Source organism: Lasiosphaeria miniovina (assembly GCF_030549165.1).
Source record: "Lasiosphaeria miniovina strain SMH2392-1A chromosome Unknown B0T26scaffold_3, whole genome shotgun sequence".
Taxonomy (NCBI): Eukaryota; Fungi; Ascomycota; class Sordariomycetes; order Sordariales; family Lasiosphaeriaceae; genus Lasiosphaeria; species Lasiosphaeria miniovina.
In genome coordinates, this window is record NW_026848222.1 from 31,625 (window position 1) to 48,302 (window position 16,678).

At 52.4% G+C, this 16,678-nt stretch overlaps 3 protein-coding genes and 1 non-coding gene across 4 annotated transcripts; 2 read left to right on the forward strand and 2 right to left on the reverse strand.

Annotated features, from left to right (window-relative positions):
• Positions 1 to 9,507: 9,507 nt before the first annotated feature.
• On the forward strand, positions 9,508 to 10,453 carry B0T26DRAFT_739092 (metal dependent phosphohydrolases with conserved 'HD; the record flags this gene model as incomplete). Its single annotated transcript, XM_060443665.1, has 3 exons — positions 9,508 to 9,577; positions 9,634 to 9,817; positions 9,880 to 10,453. 3 exons carry the CDS (start codon positions 9,508 to 9,510, stop codon positions 10,451 to 10,453), a joined length of 828 nt encoding a protein of 275 aa, XP_060297493.1.
• A 1,260-nt stretch (positions 10,454 to 11,713) lies between these two features.
• On the forward strand, positions 11,714 to 13,384 carry B0T26DRAFT_642438 (uncharacterized protein; the record flags this gene model as incomplete). Its single annotated transcript, XM_060437441.1, has 2 exons — positions 11,714 to 12,969; positions 13,081 to 13,384. 2 exons carry the CDS (start codon positions 11,714 to 11,716, stop codon positions 13,382 to 13,384), a joined length of 1,560 nt encoding a protein of 519 aa, XP_060297494.1.
• A 1,137-nt stretch (positions 13,385 to 14,521) lies between these two features.
• On the reverse strand, positions 14,522 to 14,648 carry B0T26DRAFT_t107. The gene has a single exon. It is a non-coding gene; the product is annotated as a tRNA-Ala (tRNA).
• A 492-nt stretch (positions 14,649 to 15,140) lies between these two features.
• Positions 15,141 to 15,884, reverse strand: B0T26DRAFT_641623 (uncharacterized protein; the record flags this gene model as incomplete). Its single annotated transcript, XM_060437359.1, has 1 exon — positions 15,141 to 15,884. The coding sequence occupies one exon, from the start codon at positions 15,882 to 15,884 to the stop codon at positions 15,141 to 15,143; it is 744 nt and encodes a 247-aa protein (XP_060297495.1).
• Between the last annotated feature and the right edge of the window lie 794 nt (positions 15,885 to 16,678).

Genomic DNA, 16,678 nt, shown 5'->3' on the forward strand with positions numbered 1-16,678 from the left:
GTACGGGCTCAGCACTCATACCGTGACTTGGGCGAGAGTGACGAAAAGTTACGCGACAAATGCTATCAGAGCGGTGAAGTGAAGCTCGAAGGCTTGGAGGCGGATCTTATAGAAGCTTTGAAAATAGGCAGAAGCAAACACAAAGACAAAAGCATTCCGGAAGATAAAGTAATAATTTTAGAATATATCATTTCGCATAAATAGAAATAAATAAGAGGAACTTGAATAAAAGCACTAGGCTTGATTGTCTCCTAATTAACTTCTATTTCTTAAGCAGCACTCTCTCACATTTCGCGAAAGGCTGAATGCAGCTTATTCTAACTTAAGGTAGTGTTGCTAGCCCAGTCAGCGAAACGCTGTAGATTAGTTTGACGCCATCCTAACCAGTCTGCCACGTTCAGAAATGCGCCGGTTGCTGCTTCGTCGACTACTTCGGTCCCAAAGAGAAATTATTACATTGCTCTCTTATCTGCCGAGTACTTGGAGGGAGAACGAGTTCGTGTTCGCTGATCCTCCGAATGCGCCCCCGGAGGGCCATGTTCAGCTCTACTTCCCGACTTGCCAGGTAGCGTATTTCAAGGCATAGCGTATTTTAAAATGGAAGGTATTTCAAAACAGGGCGTATTTTTAGAATTTCACTGCTTCCCGCCAATCAGGGGCGGACAAGAATAGACGACGGTCCCTTGTTCTAGTAGGCCGGCATGGCAAGGCCTCGGTCTTCCAGCGGTCTAGTGGTCTGTTTGAGGCCTAGGTGTCGACCAAGGTCTCGGCCCAACAAAATCGCTTGGCACGCCCAGAGGCGGTGCTGGGTAAACATAATCAGATGATGCAACGCGACTTCTTTGCCGTTGGCTGCTGGCCTGTTTTGGCCGCCTCGCTGAGGGTCGTGCGCTCTACGGTTGTGTTTAGGATGAAGGATTTGGCAACAATCGGATAGTTTGTGTGTCAACAATCTCACGCACACGCCACACGTGTCCCTGACCTCATTATTCGGGATCCCGATCATGGCAAGTTACACTCGTTAGATCGCAATTTAAGCCCATATGTATCCCTTCACCAAGGCAAGATTACTCCCCAAACCACCTATCCAATCTAGTCTTGTCGAAAGAAAGCGACATTCCCCCTTCCCGACTAAGCCGCTCCTGATACCCTCAGCTCTGGAGTCCCAATTCTGCTCTCCTTCCTACTCGTAAAATAGTAATCAAAACTTCACTTCGTATCGGTATTATCACGGGCTACGGCGGAAACTCGCCTGTCGGACCCCAAATGGCGGCAAGATCGGCTAAACTAAGCACCCTCCCACCGCTGGCCATTCCAAAACCCGGAAATGTTGTTGGGGACTCACCCAACTCCAAGAAGAACTCGCAGCAGGGTTTAGGAGGTTTAGTGCAAAACAAAACTGTTCTGGGTGCGAAGAAAGAGGCGATAGCAGGCCCGTCGGACTTGTGGGATAAAAAGACATTGCCTCAGGGCGCTTGGCATCTCCCGCTACGCCTCCTACCACTCCACATAACCTCTCGTTATCGATGCTCTTACGCCTTGGGACACGTTTCGGATGGCTTTGCCGCCCGCTGCACCTCGACATTCTTCGCCTGAGGAGGAACTAGATGTGAGATTAGACATATGGTATCAAGAGAGGGCATCGCCTTTCGTTTATATGCCCGCACCGGGAATGTTGGCTGTGGTCTATTCGGAGGAATTAGCCAATCATATAATTCCAGAGGCAATGAAAGGAAGGATTTAGTGGGCGTTTCAGCGGACAGCATGGGATGACTGATTTTGAGTTCAGGGTACTTGTACTAGCTAACTACCTACCCTGTCAGTCATCTCAAATAGCTAGAACCAATTTTGCGTCCTTTCCATGCAAGGGCTGGGGTGAGGGTTTTCTTTCGTTTTGTCTCCCACTTGCTAAGTTCAGTTCTAAAGCGTTAAGCATTGGTGAAAGATGCGGCCAGCGCGCCGACACGAAAACTCTCGTCCTTCAACCACGACATCTAGTAGCCCCGAGACCCACTTGATCGATTCGCCCTTCGCTAATTAAGTCTGATCAATACCAACACATGAAGGCTTACCGTGAAACAGGGTGGAGATAACAGGCCAAAGCACTGTCTAGGACATTCCTCGGGCCGTCCCCCCCGGGGGAAGAGCCATTTGCTTCCACTTTTGACGGCTGCTGGGGAGGGAGTTCCAGGGTTTCTGGCTCTAGACGGCATATCTGAAGTCTGGTAGATGGACTTGCGTCTTGAATCGGAGTTGAAATGGCAACAGAGTGATGAGTGAACAACCTAAGGTCTGTTTGTCTGGAGAAGGAGGAGGGGGAAAGGTTGAAGGGCCATTATCGACTCTTTTAACAGCACCCATAATGGACCAAACGAAGCAATGGGTCTGGCCCGTTTTTTGTTTGAAGAAAATACCTTCTGTCAACTATGAAGCTTATCGAACGGCCAAAACAGGCCAGCGGCAAAGAACTTGTTTTATCCCCAGGCTGGTGAGGCCGAAAGCCTCCTCCCAGAGACCCGTCATTGGCAAGCCCTCCTGGTTGGGGCTGGGTCAGGTCTATAGCACGTGAGGAGCACGTAAGAGGTATTGAGACCCGCTGAAGGCCAGGGAAGCCAGCTCAAAGGATAAGAATATCCGCCTAGGGCTCAGGGACACGTAGGCTCACAGGTTGTGCGTATAAAGGGAGGAGCTGGCTCTGAGAGACTTAGCTGCCGGCCAGAGATTAGTGTTACAATAGCAATGCCACCTAACTTTCGTTGCCTCTACAACTCTCGATCCCCTTGTCTACTAAAATCCTGATAACGACATTGACTACAAAAAAACAATTGATACCCAAGCTGGCTGAAAATCCAGAAGTCTAATCTCGCGGCTATATATTCTAGGTGTAATTACTATTGTGGAAAGCCCCCTAAATCGACTTAATAACTTGCTAGTTGATGTTATTTGCTGGTGGTGGGACTTTCCTTCCGAGCTGTATTAATGTGATAAAGTCATAATAGATTCCACCAAGTAATAGACGACTAGTTTGGGTCCGCGTATAGGTAGGTTACAAAGTATATTTCGCACCCTAGTGTCGGGTCCCCAACTGCAAATGGCCTAAAATATACATGGAGGAGTGAAGACAGGAAATACAACCACTGTACTACACCCGTTAATGCACTAGGTTGCGTTTTTGCAATCGATGGAATTAGTTCCTGACGATGCTTGATGAGAGCAACCCTTGCAGTGTTAGCTCTCTTACTAGCTGCGCGTGAAATATTAGTTCCAGTTTGTGGAGTGTTTCTTTTAACGCCCTGATCGACTACTGTACTAAATTTAAAGCCGCTTGCTAGCCGAAACTTGCACAATTGAAGGGTCGCCCACTAACTAGCTCTCGAAGCCTTTTTCATCGGTTAGGTAATTGTCGAAAAATAGCTCGGTACCTAGGTACCTAGCCGGGACAAGCCGCAAGATGGTCTGTTCGGTACTTTGTTCGCACGAGCCAATCTTGCACAAGAAGGCCAAGAAAAGGCCAACACAAGTACTCCGTACCTCCGTACAATTATACCAACAGGCCCGCTTTTATTATACGGATACGTTCATAACTTCACGTATAGGTATTTATAGTTGCTTGCGTCTTGGCAGAGGCGAAGAGGCCGGGTCGCTGTTTCGTCTCGTCCCAACCGCGGAACAGGTTATTCCAGCCGGGCATGGAGGAAATGCTGAATTATGGTCGGGTTCATTTCTGGCAGCCCGGTGTGTGACAAAAAAATTCATGTTCAGACGTTTCGAGGCCGGTTTGGCGTGCGCCAGGCTCCAGCCTGTGTGAGAAGACTTTAATCTTCAAGCCTTCGGTAGACCTAGATACCTACCTAATCATGCTCTTCGTGGATTCTGAAACATGGATAGGATCTAGCCGACGGTGACAGTGCCGCAGGATTTCGGCCAGGTTTGGTCTCGGATGACGGAACCTGCCAGACCTCGGCTTGGTTTGCGACGCCAGGCCCAGATAATTGTCCAGATGACCACATCATTGCGATTCTCAATCTTCAACTCCTTTCTGTCTTGATTCTTTGATGAATAAATAGCACTCTAGTTCACGCTACATCATTTCTCATTCATCTTCGCTTAAAGGTAATATCGCCACCACGAGCAGAGACACATGCCGAAGGATTCCCGTCACCCTTGCAACCGCTACTCTTTTCGGATCATATCCTCTCTATTAGTTTCCGATGGCCCCCATAATCGAAAGTGGCGAAAATGGAAAGAGATCTGACTTGAGCGATGACAATACGGCAAAGAAGGCGAAGGTGTCGACAACACTGCACTCCAGGCATCTATATATTTGGTGGCAACCGAATGACAAGAGTAACTACATGGAGTCAATTTTCAGCAATGTACAGCAATGCCGAACTCTAGATGTCAGTGATCGCGGAACCTCCATCGCTGTTCATCTGCCCTATTAATTTCTCTAGTTATATGGTTACCATTGCTCACAGAGTTTCAGGGTCTTCTCCGCACGCTCGAGAACGATACCGACGTGATGAAAAACGATGCATGGAAGACATTTTTTGCAACTAAACCGCACCCTACCAATACCCTTCATCTCGGTGTTTCCGACGCGGATCCGCGAAATCGTTCTACGAAATATTTTCCCATTGAAAAATACCAAGCCGAGATCCAGGACCATGATGAGAAGCTTCCAGAAATGCTATTCAGTAGAGCTGGGGAACCAGTAGGATCTACAGACGGTAAAACAATTATTGTATATGTGCCTTTGCCGGGCAAGAAATGGTTTGACACAAGGTAGATAGTCTGGGATGAGTTGCAGGCTGGTCTTTGGTTGCCGTCAAGCATGGTGGCACCTCGACAAACCCGTGGGATATCAAGGAGGGTAAAAGTTGGATAGCATATTGTAGCTGGTCTTCAATAAATGTGACTTCTCTTAGGGTCCTTTATGCTTACACGAGCCCCTTTACCCAGAGTTCTCGTTGGGGTGTACTTTGGTCGCTCCCTTCTTTATTAATATTATGTACTGGTTGTGCCTAAGTGAGTGAAGTGATGGCCGTCTCTTCGCCTCCCCTCTGACCCTTACACGCCCTCCGTAACACAGATTGATCTTTGGCTTCCGTATTATGCTGGAACTGTTATTTTGCCACAGGTCGCCGATACCGCAGGTCTGCCGCCTGAAATATTGGCACTGGGGCTGCCTCTGACTTGCCTGTTTCTGTTTGTAGGCACACAAGAGGCGTGGAAAGGCTCATATTTGTGCTGTGCATGTCAAGCTTGGTCATGCGTGAAATATAGATACCTACAGTATCGTTAAATAATATGCCACATCCCTCAAGCTTCTGAGTTATTTACAACAATCAACTTATGCGTATGGTTGCAAGTCGATTTCCCCAGAAGTCTCACACCACTGAACCGAAACAACTATATCGGTCTGGTTCCATCCATGACACAGAAGATAAATCTAGGGAGCTACATTGAGAGAAGGATGTAGGTTGAAGGTTTGTCCAAAGGAAAGAGTCTGATTATTTGCACAAAAGAGAGAACACCGGGGGGGTGGGATACCCTGTGATGGTAAATGCGAGCACGGCAGGGTAGTTGTGAGCACAGGGGCATGTGGTTCGAATTCTCGGGAGCCATACTACTGCGCCTTGACAGGGGTGTGTTTCCCGTGTCACACCATCCCATGTTCATACCTTATCTTATTCTCTCATCCCGTCGCACCAATGGGATCCCGGCCTCATATGGCGGCCGGTTCGTTTCGAGTTGGGCCTGGGCGGGCGCATGGGCTGGTCGCCGGCCTTGTTTGTGGCCGGAGCGGCCAAATGTTTCAAGTCCGGGCTGCCGGTTTGACGTGCGCCGGCCTTGGCTGTTCTCATCCTAAGAATTCCGCGGCTGCGAGCCTTGGGGTGAGCCAACCTGGGCAGGGGGCGCAGCCAGGGCTGCATCCGTTCTTCATCCCAAGTGTTTTGGATGGCTTGAGTCCTTGACTGTCCGCTCTTGCTGTTGCGGGAAGCCAGACACAATCATCATCACTTACATTTTATATCTATATTTCATCCTGCTACCACTTCTTCTGTCACCTAAGATCCTCGCGAACCTTCACTTTGAAAGTATGGCTACAAAAGCAGCAGTCCCGGCAACAAAGCGATACCCGCGCTCTGCACTCTCAAAAGCCTTCCAGCAAGCATTCCGTCACATCTGACACGCCGACGACGGGCAGTCTGTCAGTGTAGAACAGGAATACGGCTTTATCGAAGACCGCAAACCCCGCAAGCAGCGTGGAGGCTGCGCCAGCACATAAAGCGCCCGGCGAAAGCTATAGAGCTATGCCCATTGATTGCTAGATACCGTCTACCAAGGAGATCCTTGGCGAATATGATACAAGCGTGGGATTTTTTTGTACTCGGGAAGTATCAACCGCTATTCGTCTTGTACCGAGATATTTTATCCAGTATCTAGGTATTAGCGCTTAAGTAGCCGGTTTATAGCAACTTCTCGGACTGATTCGAATCAATAGGGAGTGGATGGGAAAAAAGCCATTCTTATTTTCGAGAACCAGATTCGTGAAATCAAACATACAGATCCCATTCTTCTGCATGAGTTGAGGCCAAGATTTGGCACTATGGTGATACTCTTGGCCCGAAGGATAAGTCAGGTGGTCTGCTTATGGAACACCCCTGGATTTGGAACAAGGTTTGTCATCAAGGACTTGCCGCTCGCCACCCAACTCACCTATTTCAATCGCTTGCAACTCGACCAATTCTGCTTCAATACTTATCTTCTTTTCTCCATTCAATTGAGAAATGAAAGATGAAGCGATATACTCAGTTGGATTTGCAGAATGCGCTGGCAGAGTATGCAGAAACCGGCTTACTCCGTAGCTCTGCTGAAAAAATCACGGCATCCCCCCTACTACTCTCTTTAATCGGGTTCGTGGTTCCGAGCCAGCCTCCAAGGCCCAAATTCTTAATCAAAAGCTTTCTCCGGCTATGGAAGAACGCTTAACCGAATGGATTCTATTCCAAGGGTCGCTCGGTCACCCTCCAAACCACGCCCAAATTCGGAAACTAGCTAGAAGAATGCTCGAAGATAACGAGACCCTCGGAAAACGCTGGACTAGCCGGTTTTTGGCTAGAAATCCATCTACTTCTACAATTAGGCCTCGGAGAATCCATGCAAACCGTGCTGATCGAGCCTGTGAGGCCGTTATCCGGCCTTGGTTTGACTATTTGAAGCCTCCAGGCGTGGAGGCTATTCCAGCCAAGCATAGGTATAATATGGATGAAACTGGCATTGCTTCTGGCATTGGAGATAACGGCCTGGTTGTTGGATCTAAGGAAAGAAAGAAATTCCAGAAAAAGAAGAAAGGAGACCGAATTTGGACCTCGATTATCGAATGTATTTCCGCTGACGGCTGGTATTTGAACCCAGTCGTCATTTTCAAAGGTGGAAGCCTTCAACAACAATGGTATCCACGCGATTTACAGCCATTTAAGGGCTGGAAGTGGAAACCCACTGAAAACGGCTGATCTGACGATGATACTGCCGTCGCATGGCTCCGCAATATCTTTCTTCCAGAGACTCGGCCAGCTACCCCCTCGGAGAAGCGCCTCCTTATTTTAGATGGCCACGGTAGTCATACCACCGAAGAATTCATGTGGCTAGCCTTTTCTAATAACGTACAATTGTTATTTCTACCAGCCCACACCTCCCACGTTCTCCAGCCCCTGGATTTATCGGTTTTCGGCCCTCTAAAAGCCCGGTACAGAGCCAAGCATAACGAGGTTGTTTCCGGCTTCGACGAAGGCACTATTGCTGAAAAGAGGGCCTTCCTAGAATGCTACCGGCAAGCCAGGGTCTATGGAATGACTGAATCTAATATCAAAGCCGGCTGGAAAGCTACAGGCCTCTGGCCGGTCAGCCTCAGGAAGCCCCTAAGCAACGGCCTTGTTATTAATAATTCTAACGGCGACTTTGGTCAACTGACCTCTACGGTTTCTATAGACCTTCAAGAGGTCCATAACCCCATTCTAAATAAGAATTCGGAGGGCCGGCCTATATGGTTTACCCCTAAAAAGCCGAAGGATTTCCGTATTCAGGGGCAGGTTTTTCTAGCCGGCCAGAAACGGACTGCCAACGACCGACTTTTCATACGCAAGGCCGCAAAAGCCTTCGATTACGTGGTTTTCCAACTAGCCAATACGGCGCATCAATTGGAGGCTGCAGAAAAAAGCCTAGAACGCACAAGAGGCGGAAAGAGAAGGAAGGTCCAAGTCGACCCTAATACGCAGTTCGCTGGAATTGAGGAGGTTCGTGCCTCACAGAGAGAGGCTGGCAGAGAGGACCTTGGTTATTCTGAAAGAGAAGAATCAGGAGAATCCGATACTGAAGACTTCATCATTGTAGCTAATTAATTGACAAAGTTGTTGGCAATTGAAGTTTGTGGTGTTGTGCGGGGTCCGATTCAGGGGCTGTTCCATAGGCAGGGGTGTTCCAAAAGTCCCCCACCTGACTTATCATAATCTGTTTGACTAGGCGAAACCCCAATGAGATGAGCAGCAGCGCTTTTTGTGACTTGGCCTGCTGGATTGTGGCGATGGGAGTATTATGGGGATCTGAGAAATTAGAATTCGGTAGGTAGGTATGGTAAGGTACAAGATCACTTCAGCTGCATGGATCCGTCCCAAGCTGACCTACCTGTCTTCACCAGCCCTCAAACTGCCGCCCACCCCAACTCTGTTGGTACGGACCATTTAGTCGGGTTGGAAACACGGTGGGTGTCTCTTTTGCTTTGCCATGATACCATTTTGTCGTTTTCTTTGCTTGGGGGCCTTTTCCGCGACCTTTATTAGTGCATGTTTTGATCGTTACACAACGCCCACGTGCTGCTGGCCTACCTATAAGCCTGGTAAGGCGCCTGAGAGCGGGGGATCCGCCGTGCATCTCCAGGCGCAAACAACGGGCCGCAAGTTCTTTCTTTCGACACAGCACAGATGTCTCAAATGTCTGGATATTGCCGACTAAAAACCGGTACCTGCATGCACCTGATGTGTATGCATTGTATACGTTGGGTAAACATGCAGTCGGGAATAGGCCCAAGGCTCCAAGACAAGGCATGGCCAGCGGGTTCAAAGGCTGGGGTAAGAATCCCAGGCAGCCACTGCAGGGGCTGTTATTAGTGGCACGAGAGTGCACCGTTGGTAGGGGACCCCTGTTTGCATTCTTTCTGGAAGGACCCGGATGCGGTGTAGAATGTGGGGTGAACCTGGCGGTAAGCGCAGTCCAGTTCCTTGGATCCCTGTTTTAGTCTTCCCCAATTCCTTCTTTCTTCTCCCAGTTACAAAAAGGTGTCGACCAGGCCCAAGATACCCAAGCCTGTCTGTAATTCTTGTCATCTTGCGCCAAATCCAGCCGACACCGCCCTCCTCTTCTCGATTAGCCCAGGCACGGAGCCAACACCTACCGCCTCTGCGACTGCGTCCATTGCGCCAATTCGCAAGGTCGAGAATACCCAACATGTCACCGAACGCGTCCGAGGGCAATGCAAAGGCTAATGGCGCTGCCGAGAGCATTAAGTCGGTCCCTGGTAGGCTGTACGAAACCTAACTGCACCTTCCTCTGCTGACCGCCCGCCTCCCAAAGATGTTGCGAGCGTGCCGAACCCGAACAGCTCTATCATCGGCCCTTGGACAGTGGACAAAGCCCTAGGCGCGGATCCAGCAGCGCGGCCCGCCGAAGGTTCGGCCTCACCATTGCCGTACTTCCACCTTCTGGAACGCCTCAAGACGATGAAGCGCGAGGGATGGCGGCGATTTGGTATTCGGAAGTAAGCAGCTACTTCCCGTCTCTGTGTGGTAAAGAACTTTCACTAACTTCACCCGCGCACAGCGGAGAGTCGATCGCCGATCACATGTACCGCATGTCCCTCATGACTATGCTCGCCCCGCCGGCTCTCGCCGCGAAGCTGGACATGGCGAAGTGCATGAGAATGTGCCTGATCCATGACATGGCAGAGTCGGTTGTCGGCGACATCACGCCGGTCGACGGCGTGTCGAAGCCCGAAAAGAGCCGGCGCGAGGCCACGACCATGGACTACATCACGGGAGGACTACTGGGCAAGGTCGACGGCGGCAGCGCTGGCCAAGACATCCGCGCCATCTGGCAGGAATACGAGGATTCCGAGACGCCGGAGAGCCACTTTGTCCATGACATTGACAAGATAGAACTCCTCCTACAGATGGTCGAGTACGAGAAGCGCGGCGAGGGGAAGCTGGACCTCGGCGAGTTCACGTATGTCGGGACCAAGATCGTCCTAGATGACATCAAGATCTGGGCCGCGGAGCTGCTCAAGGAGCGCGAGGCCTTCTGGGACGGACATGCGCACATCAAGGGCGATGAGGGCGTCGCGGGCGGTGTCGCCCCCGACCACAGAAAGATGCAAGACGAATACTACTCTAAGTAATTGTGCATAGGCGGGTACGGCCGGCGTCTCTGGGGATGAGTTCCATCCTTTTACGACGCGACGACGATCCGACGGCTTTGGACTTTGGGACTGGCGCTTTCAACATTTGGTGATTCGCACCGCACGGTGTTCTAGACAGATTGATGGGCAACTATCCTAAATACCCACCGGGGGCTAAGAATGGGATATATTACGGCGTGCAGGCACAACAGATGATGCAAAACACAATGTTTTCTTGTATGTACCTCCAGTTTGCCGTTTGCTTTTAGGCCGCGGTGACCTGGTTTTGGCTTGTCGAGAAGAACCCCGCCAACTTCAGCCGCCGCAGTCCTGCTGCATGTTGTATTTGTTGCACCCCCCTACCAGCATCTGCCGCTAACTGGCTGGGCAACCGTACGCGCGGAGTCGAATCTCATTGACTAGATTGCTCTGGCTTCTTGTAATTTTGGAAGAAGAGGCAACCTATCTGGCTCGTGGGTGGTGATTTGATGACAAAAATCAAGCGCCTCCCAAGTTCTCCGCTAAAACTTCCACCGCGACTAGATCTTGCGAAACTACTGAGTAGCCGAGATCCATTCCCCGGGGCGCACCACGTGAAGAAAAGCGTCGTGGCTCGCATAAGCTGCGCTACGTCACGACGAGTTTACAGCGACTCAATTGGCTGAAACGACCCTTGAGTTGAAGGCGACAGCTGCCCGCACTTTTTGGGTTGAAGCATCAAAGGCACTGACCACCTTGCCCCTCACCGCTTCCCTGAAGCTTGCTAACGGGGAAGCTTGGCTCGTTTAGCTGCCTAATGCCTGGAGCTCCCCACTTCACCGTCGCAACCCTGTGGCTGCTCAGGACGATTCACGCGCCAACGCATTCAGCATCGTGACCCGTCACCACCTCTGCAATCAGAGCTGCGAAAGCATTGAATCCCAGCCTGATTGGAAGCAAGACGGGAGATGCGCTACCGAAGAGTGTTTCGGTCATGTTGATGCAGAGAGGCGTGGGCTGCTGCAAAGAAGAAAGTCAACCCAAGACCCACACCGCGGACAACACCGGACAACACAACACACCACCAGCACACCTCGGCGCAAGCCCCAACGCTTTACCCAACCGACAACGCAACTTCTACGTCTTGCCCGACTCGGGTGTGCCCTTGCGCTGGGCTGCTCCGGGATTGACACGTCGGTCGGAGCCCAAAACCGGGCTAAGGTCAAAACCACCAGCGACGGCGTCCTCGAGCCGGGTCCTTCCCTCCCCCTTTTGCCCACCATGTCCTTCGCAACAGAGTTTCACGTGCCCGGCGCATACCACTTCGATACAACGGCCAGACCGCATCCTGCACTAAGCGCTGGCATTTTCCTACCGCCCATATCGCCTTCAGCCTCTAGCTACAACCTAGCTAAGTCCACCGGTAGCCTCTATTCCGACGTTTCAATGTCAACGACGCCCGGTAACAATACGGTGAAACGGAAGCGTGTGACTACGCGGGAGTCCACCCCGGTGGAGTGGAACATGAACATGGATGGCTCCAATGACGGAAAGGAGGAGGAGAAGTCGGTGTCTGCTGGTCGACAGGTCAGATATACTCTGGCAGGCCAGCTGAATGCTACTCCCCTGGGAGCTCCAAATGGAGCCGAGAATGGCCTGTTGGAAGACAGTGTGTACTCGGACATTGACTACAGGAGAGCCTTGGGCCCGAACCGAGATCGCGACGAGATCGAATCGCCCTCCATTCGACTCGCCGGCAGGCACTTCAATCCCGAGGAACCCGAGACGTCCAGCTCGCCAGGATGGAGCGCCCTCGCCTTCCATACCATAGGGGATGTGATGGGCAAAGTGTGGGAGTTTTGCAAGACCGGAGCGTTTCGGGGATTTCACGCCGGAGGGGGCGAGGGATACGAATTCAGCGGCTCGACAGTGGCTTCGCAGACCGGCAAGCCTTGGGGGGACGGGAACAGCATGTCGACGCCCCAGACCGATCCGACTCTCACGGACCATTACCAAGAAAGCATACCCGGACAGTTTCCCCAGCCGAGTATGGCATCGTATTCTCCCGAACACCACGAAAAGGCCACAACACTCGAGTCGGCGCCCAGGCCCGCTGTCAAGCGCAGACAGGTTAGCGCGAACGACGAGCTGCGGAAAAACTGGGTCATGGTCGACGAGCCACGCGACCAGAAAGCGCGCGCATTTGGCGCCGAGGTCTCCAAAGCACCACTGAGACCCGCCGCATCACACAATCACCGGAGCTCGGGGTCGGGGTACTACATGCAGACGGCAGCTAGCACCAGCCGGCGCATCAGCGTACCTACTTCGAGGATCAGCAGCGGGTCCGGCGGCACGATAGGCACGCTCCCTCGGAACAGCCGCACATCGCTCCGGATATCGCACGCGGGATCGCCTAGTCTCACAGCTCGCGCGCCCGCAAGTTACGCACAGCCAAGGTCCCCCGTCTCTCGGTCGTCACCCAGCCGGATACCCGTGCCGGCCGCGCCGGGCGGACTGACACTCAAGACGAGCTACTCGTTTGCATTTCCCGCATCCAGCGCATCGCGCCCTTCGAGCCGCCAGAGCCGAGTAAATTCCCCAGTTCCACCGTCGCCCACGAAATCATTAGCGCGAGGCCACCACCGTAGTCAGAGCAGCGCGTCGGCCGCGTCTACGGGGCGCCGCAGCAGAGCGCCCGTGGACAAGCTCGATCCCCAGGACATCGAGGCGAGTCCGCGACTCGACGCCGAAGCGAAGCACCTGGCACAAAAGAAGCTGGCGGTTGAGCGGGAGACGGATGCACGCGTCGACGCCTTCAACGCCCGATTACTCAACATGATCAGACAAGGAAAGGAAGCGCTCGGGACGACGGTAGAGGTCCTCGGCGATGACGACGGCGGCGGCGGCGCGGATGGTCGAGTGGGCTGGGAGGATGACGATGACGATGACTGACCGCCGACTAACCCCCCCTGGCAGCTGCTGGCAGAAGCGTGTCGGCCGTACATATATCGCATCGCCCTGGTCCCCCACAATACCCCCTTTCCCCCCTCCCTCAGCCATGGAATTGCTTTTGCTGTTCTGGGGTTTTGAGTGCTAACGTGCTCCTTTGTAGCCAGCCACCCGCTTCTCCCGGAACCGGCGTGAACTGACGAGTACTGACGAGTATTACTTTCTACTTCTCTTCACTTCGTAATTTCGGGGTGGTATGTTACACCCTTCCGCCCACTCCCCGCGTTGGTTTTTCATGAACGCTTGCCAGAAGCGATGCTATTTCCTCTTATATTTTCTATCTGACGACGACGACGTTCCTTGTTGCCTGCAGGTATCGGGGCCTTTATATATGTAATCATAGCTACCAACTCCTCTCGCTCCCGAGCTAGAGACTGATATATCGATCGGCTGTTTGCTCCGAATGTGGTGTTTTCTCGCCAGGATGGGGACAGTTCGTCTTGGTGCTCTTGGAAGGACACAGGACAAAGGCAGAAGAAGGGTGTCGTTTTTCTCTTCTTCTCATGTATTTACTTTTATATTGTACAAAAACGATGGGCAGGAACGTTTGACGACGGAAGAGACGGTCAGGGAGCGTGTCTTTGTTTTCAGTTTTACATCTTGTTTTGTAACGAAACGATTCGACCACGGGAACAAATATATACTGCGTCAGAGAAAGCTATTCCGTCTTGTTGTTGCAATTGACGGCTCGGGTGAAATGGGGAAGCTCATTATCTGGAACGAGGGTGTGACGGCAGGGTTCGGCTGATAGGTGCTGGGGGGGAGTGAACTTGTAGTTGTTTTAAAGAGGAAAAAGGATAGAGAATGCATCAAATACTCGGATGTGCCAAATGGCCATCAAACAGTGTTCGAGTCGAGTTACGTATCGAGAAAATTCCTCAGGTTCACCGTGACCGCCGTCCCGTGACAGACTGAATGTGATGGAGAGGATGCCCCTTTAATTTGCAAATAAGCAGTTTTGAAGACCAGATGAAATATGCTATGTTTTTTAAGGCAATGCCAAAAATAACCAGTATTAAAAAAAAACCAAAAAAGAATGACGAATTCTTCCGCTCTCTGGAGAACTCGACATCGCTAGGTTGGACAAGCTGGGAATCGAACCCAGGACCTTTCGCAGAAAGATAGAATTTGCCCAGACACAACCTCGTGAAGAGGATGGCTCGTGGGAAATGCTAAGCGAACGCTCTACCAACTGAGCCACACGCCCTACTTGGATTGTTTGATGGAGACGGCGAGGCATATTCGGCCTCTAGTAGTGGGTATGCTTGCGAGGAGGCGGCCCCCGAGGTGGAGATGGCGATGGCTCCTGATGGTCAATGGTGGAGATGGAACGTGCTCTGCGGTAGAATTAAAGCATCAGCCCGGGCTCGGATTGGGTTTGGGTTTCCTTGGCGAGTCATGTATAGAGCAGGAGCTCTATGTGGTACCGTGAGTTTTGCTTATTTGTGATAGTGAACTCCCTCCGCCAAGAGACAGTCTAAACTTTGCTGGTCTTTGTAAAAAGAAATAGAAACGCAGTCGCTAGAAACAGACGAAATAAGCAAACGGTCCAAATCCCGCCGAAACATATAAAAGACAATTTACTCCCCTGTGCTGTCCCCTGAGCAAGATACAGAGGCAGCACTTTGTATTAGCACTGCATAGCATAGCATGCTGGGTTGCCCTGCCGAGTTCATGTTTTATGCTTTTCCCCCGCTCATCATTTTTCATTGCTCGTAGCATCCAGAGACCCGTCCTTCTTATAAGGTTGCCGGGGGCCGCCAAATAGGCTGGATGGTGGAGTCGTCGCTTCCGACGCAGCTAGTTCTGTCTGGTTTTGCGGCGCAGAAGCCGGAGCCTCCGCTCTTTCGTCACCACCCGGTAAGCCCACTTTACCTCGCCTCCGAGAATCTTTCCGGTCGCCCCACTGAAGCGGACCGTCAAAGCCGAGACAGCGGCCGCAGCGCCAGCGCAGGAAGGGCTTCTCCATGCTGCCGCACTCGCGGCAGTGCATGCCGCACAGATAGCGGTCACAGTCGGGGACGCGACAGACGGGGTTCCACGTGCAATCCTGGCCTAGGTGGGCGTCGCCGCAGCGACACTTTTTCAGCCGGCATTCGCGGCCGCTGTGACCACGCAGCCCGCACATGCAACATCGGGATTTACAGAGCATGGCGTTGGGGTGCTGGAAACTGCCTCGTGGAGCGCCGTTGCCACAGCTCCGGCTGCAGGCAATGCCGCACCGGGCGGCGACGTGGAAGGTCGGGAAGGGCACGCATTTGCATCGGTTCTGCCGAGCGACGGGGCAATCCGACGCCACATGGGGCTGCTGGTTGTGAATAGGGTGGTCGTAAGATTCGAGCCATGGGACATCCGCGTACTTTTGAATGTCAGGCCTGGCCTTTGGGTTCGGCGCGCCGCAATGGCCACACGGCGAGTGGCACTCAAGTGTTCCATGGCTCATCTTGGCGCAGTTTCCGCATCGCGGAGGTGGCAAGGATCCCGCATCGCTCTTACTGGCTGGCAATTTCGGCATTCCAGAAGAGTTCGGAGGGGGTTCTTGGGCTGCTTTTGCATTGAGGTTGCGACTCTGTGCTGCACCCGGCTCGTCGCCGCCGCCATAAATGTCAAACATGTCCCTGATGCGGGACCGGCTGAGGCTGCGCCTCCTAGATCTCCTGTCGAGCTCTGCGAGAGACAGACGCGGGCACAAGATCTCGAGTTTGATACGTTTTCTAGGACCATCCACGAAAGGGAGTTTCATCGTGACGAAGCTTCCAGGGGGTGGCTCGCTGCCGCATCGCCTGTGAGAGCGGCCATATCGCTCCTCCAACAGCGGTGCCAGGCCAGGCCACAAACCCCAGTAACCGTCACGGACATAAATAGGGCTTATACAGGGCACCTGGCTTCCAGCAGCATTAGAGACAAGGAGCTTAGCAGATTCCAAAGCAGGGTGAGGAAAGCCTCTCCGGGTTTCCCACACGGGCTGCATGATGAAGTGACTGCTGCGATGGTTTCCCAACGTTACCGGCATATTCAAGATGGCGCTTTCCGTTGCCAAGACTGCCCGGCGCATGAGGCCGAAAACGCCGAGGAAGCCGGCGACGCCTAAACCTCGCCGGGCGCCATGACAGCCCACAGCGTAGTAGTCAAGTTCTCGGCGTATCTTGGGAGTATAGACTCCCCCGTCGTAGAGTGGCAGCTGGTCTCGCACTGCTAGTTGGGGCCGTAGGCGTTGCATGTGTTGCGTGTCTTGTG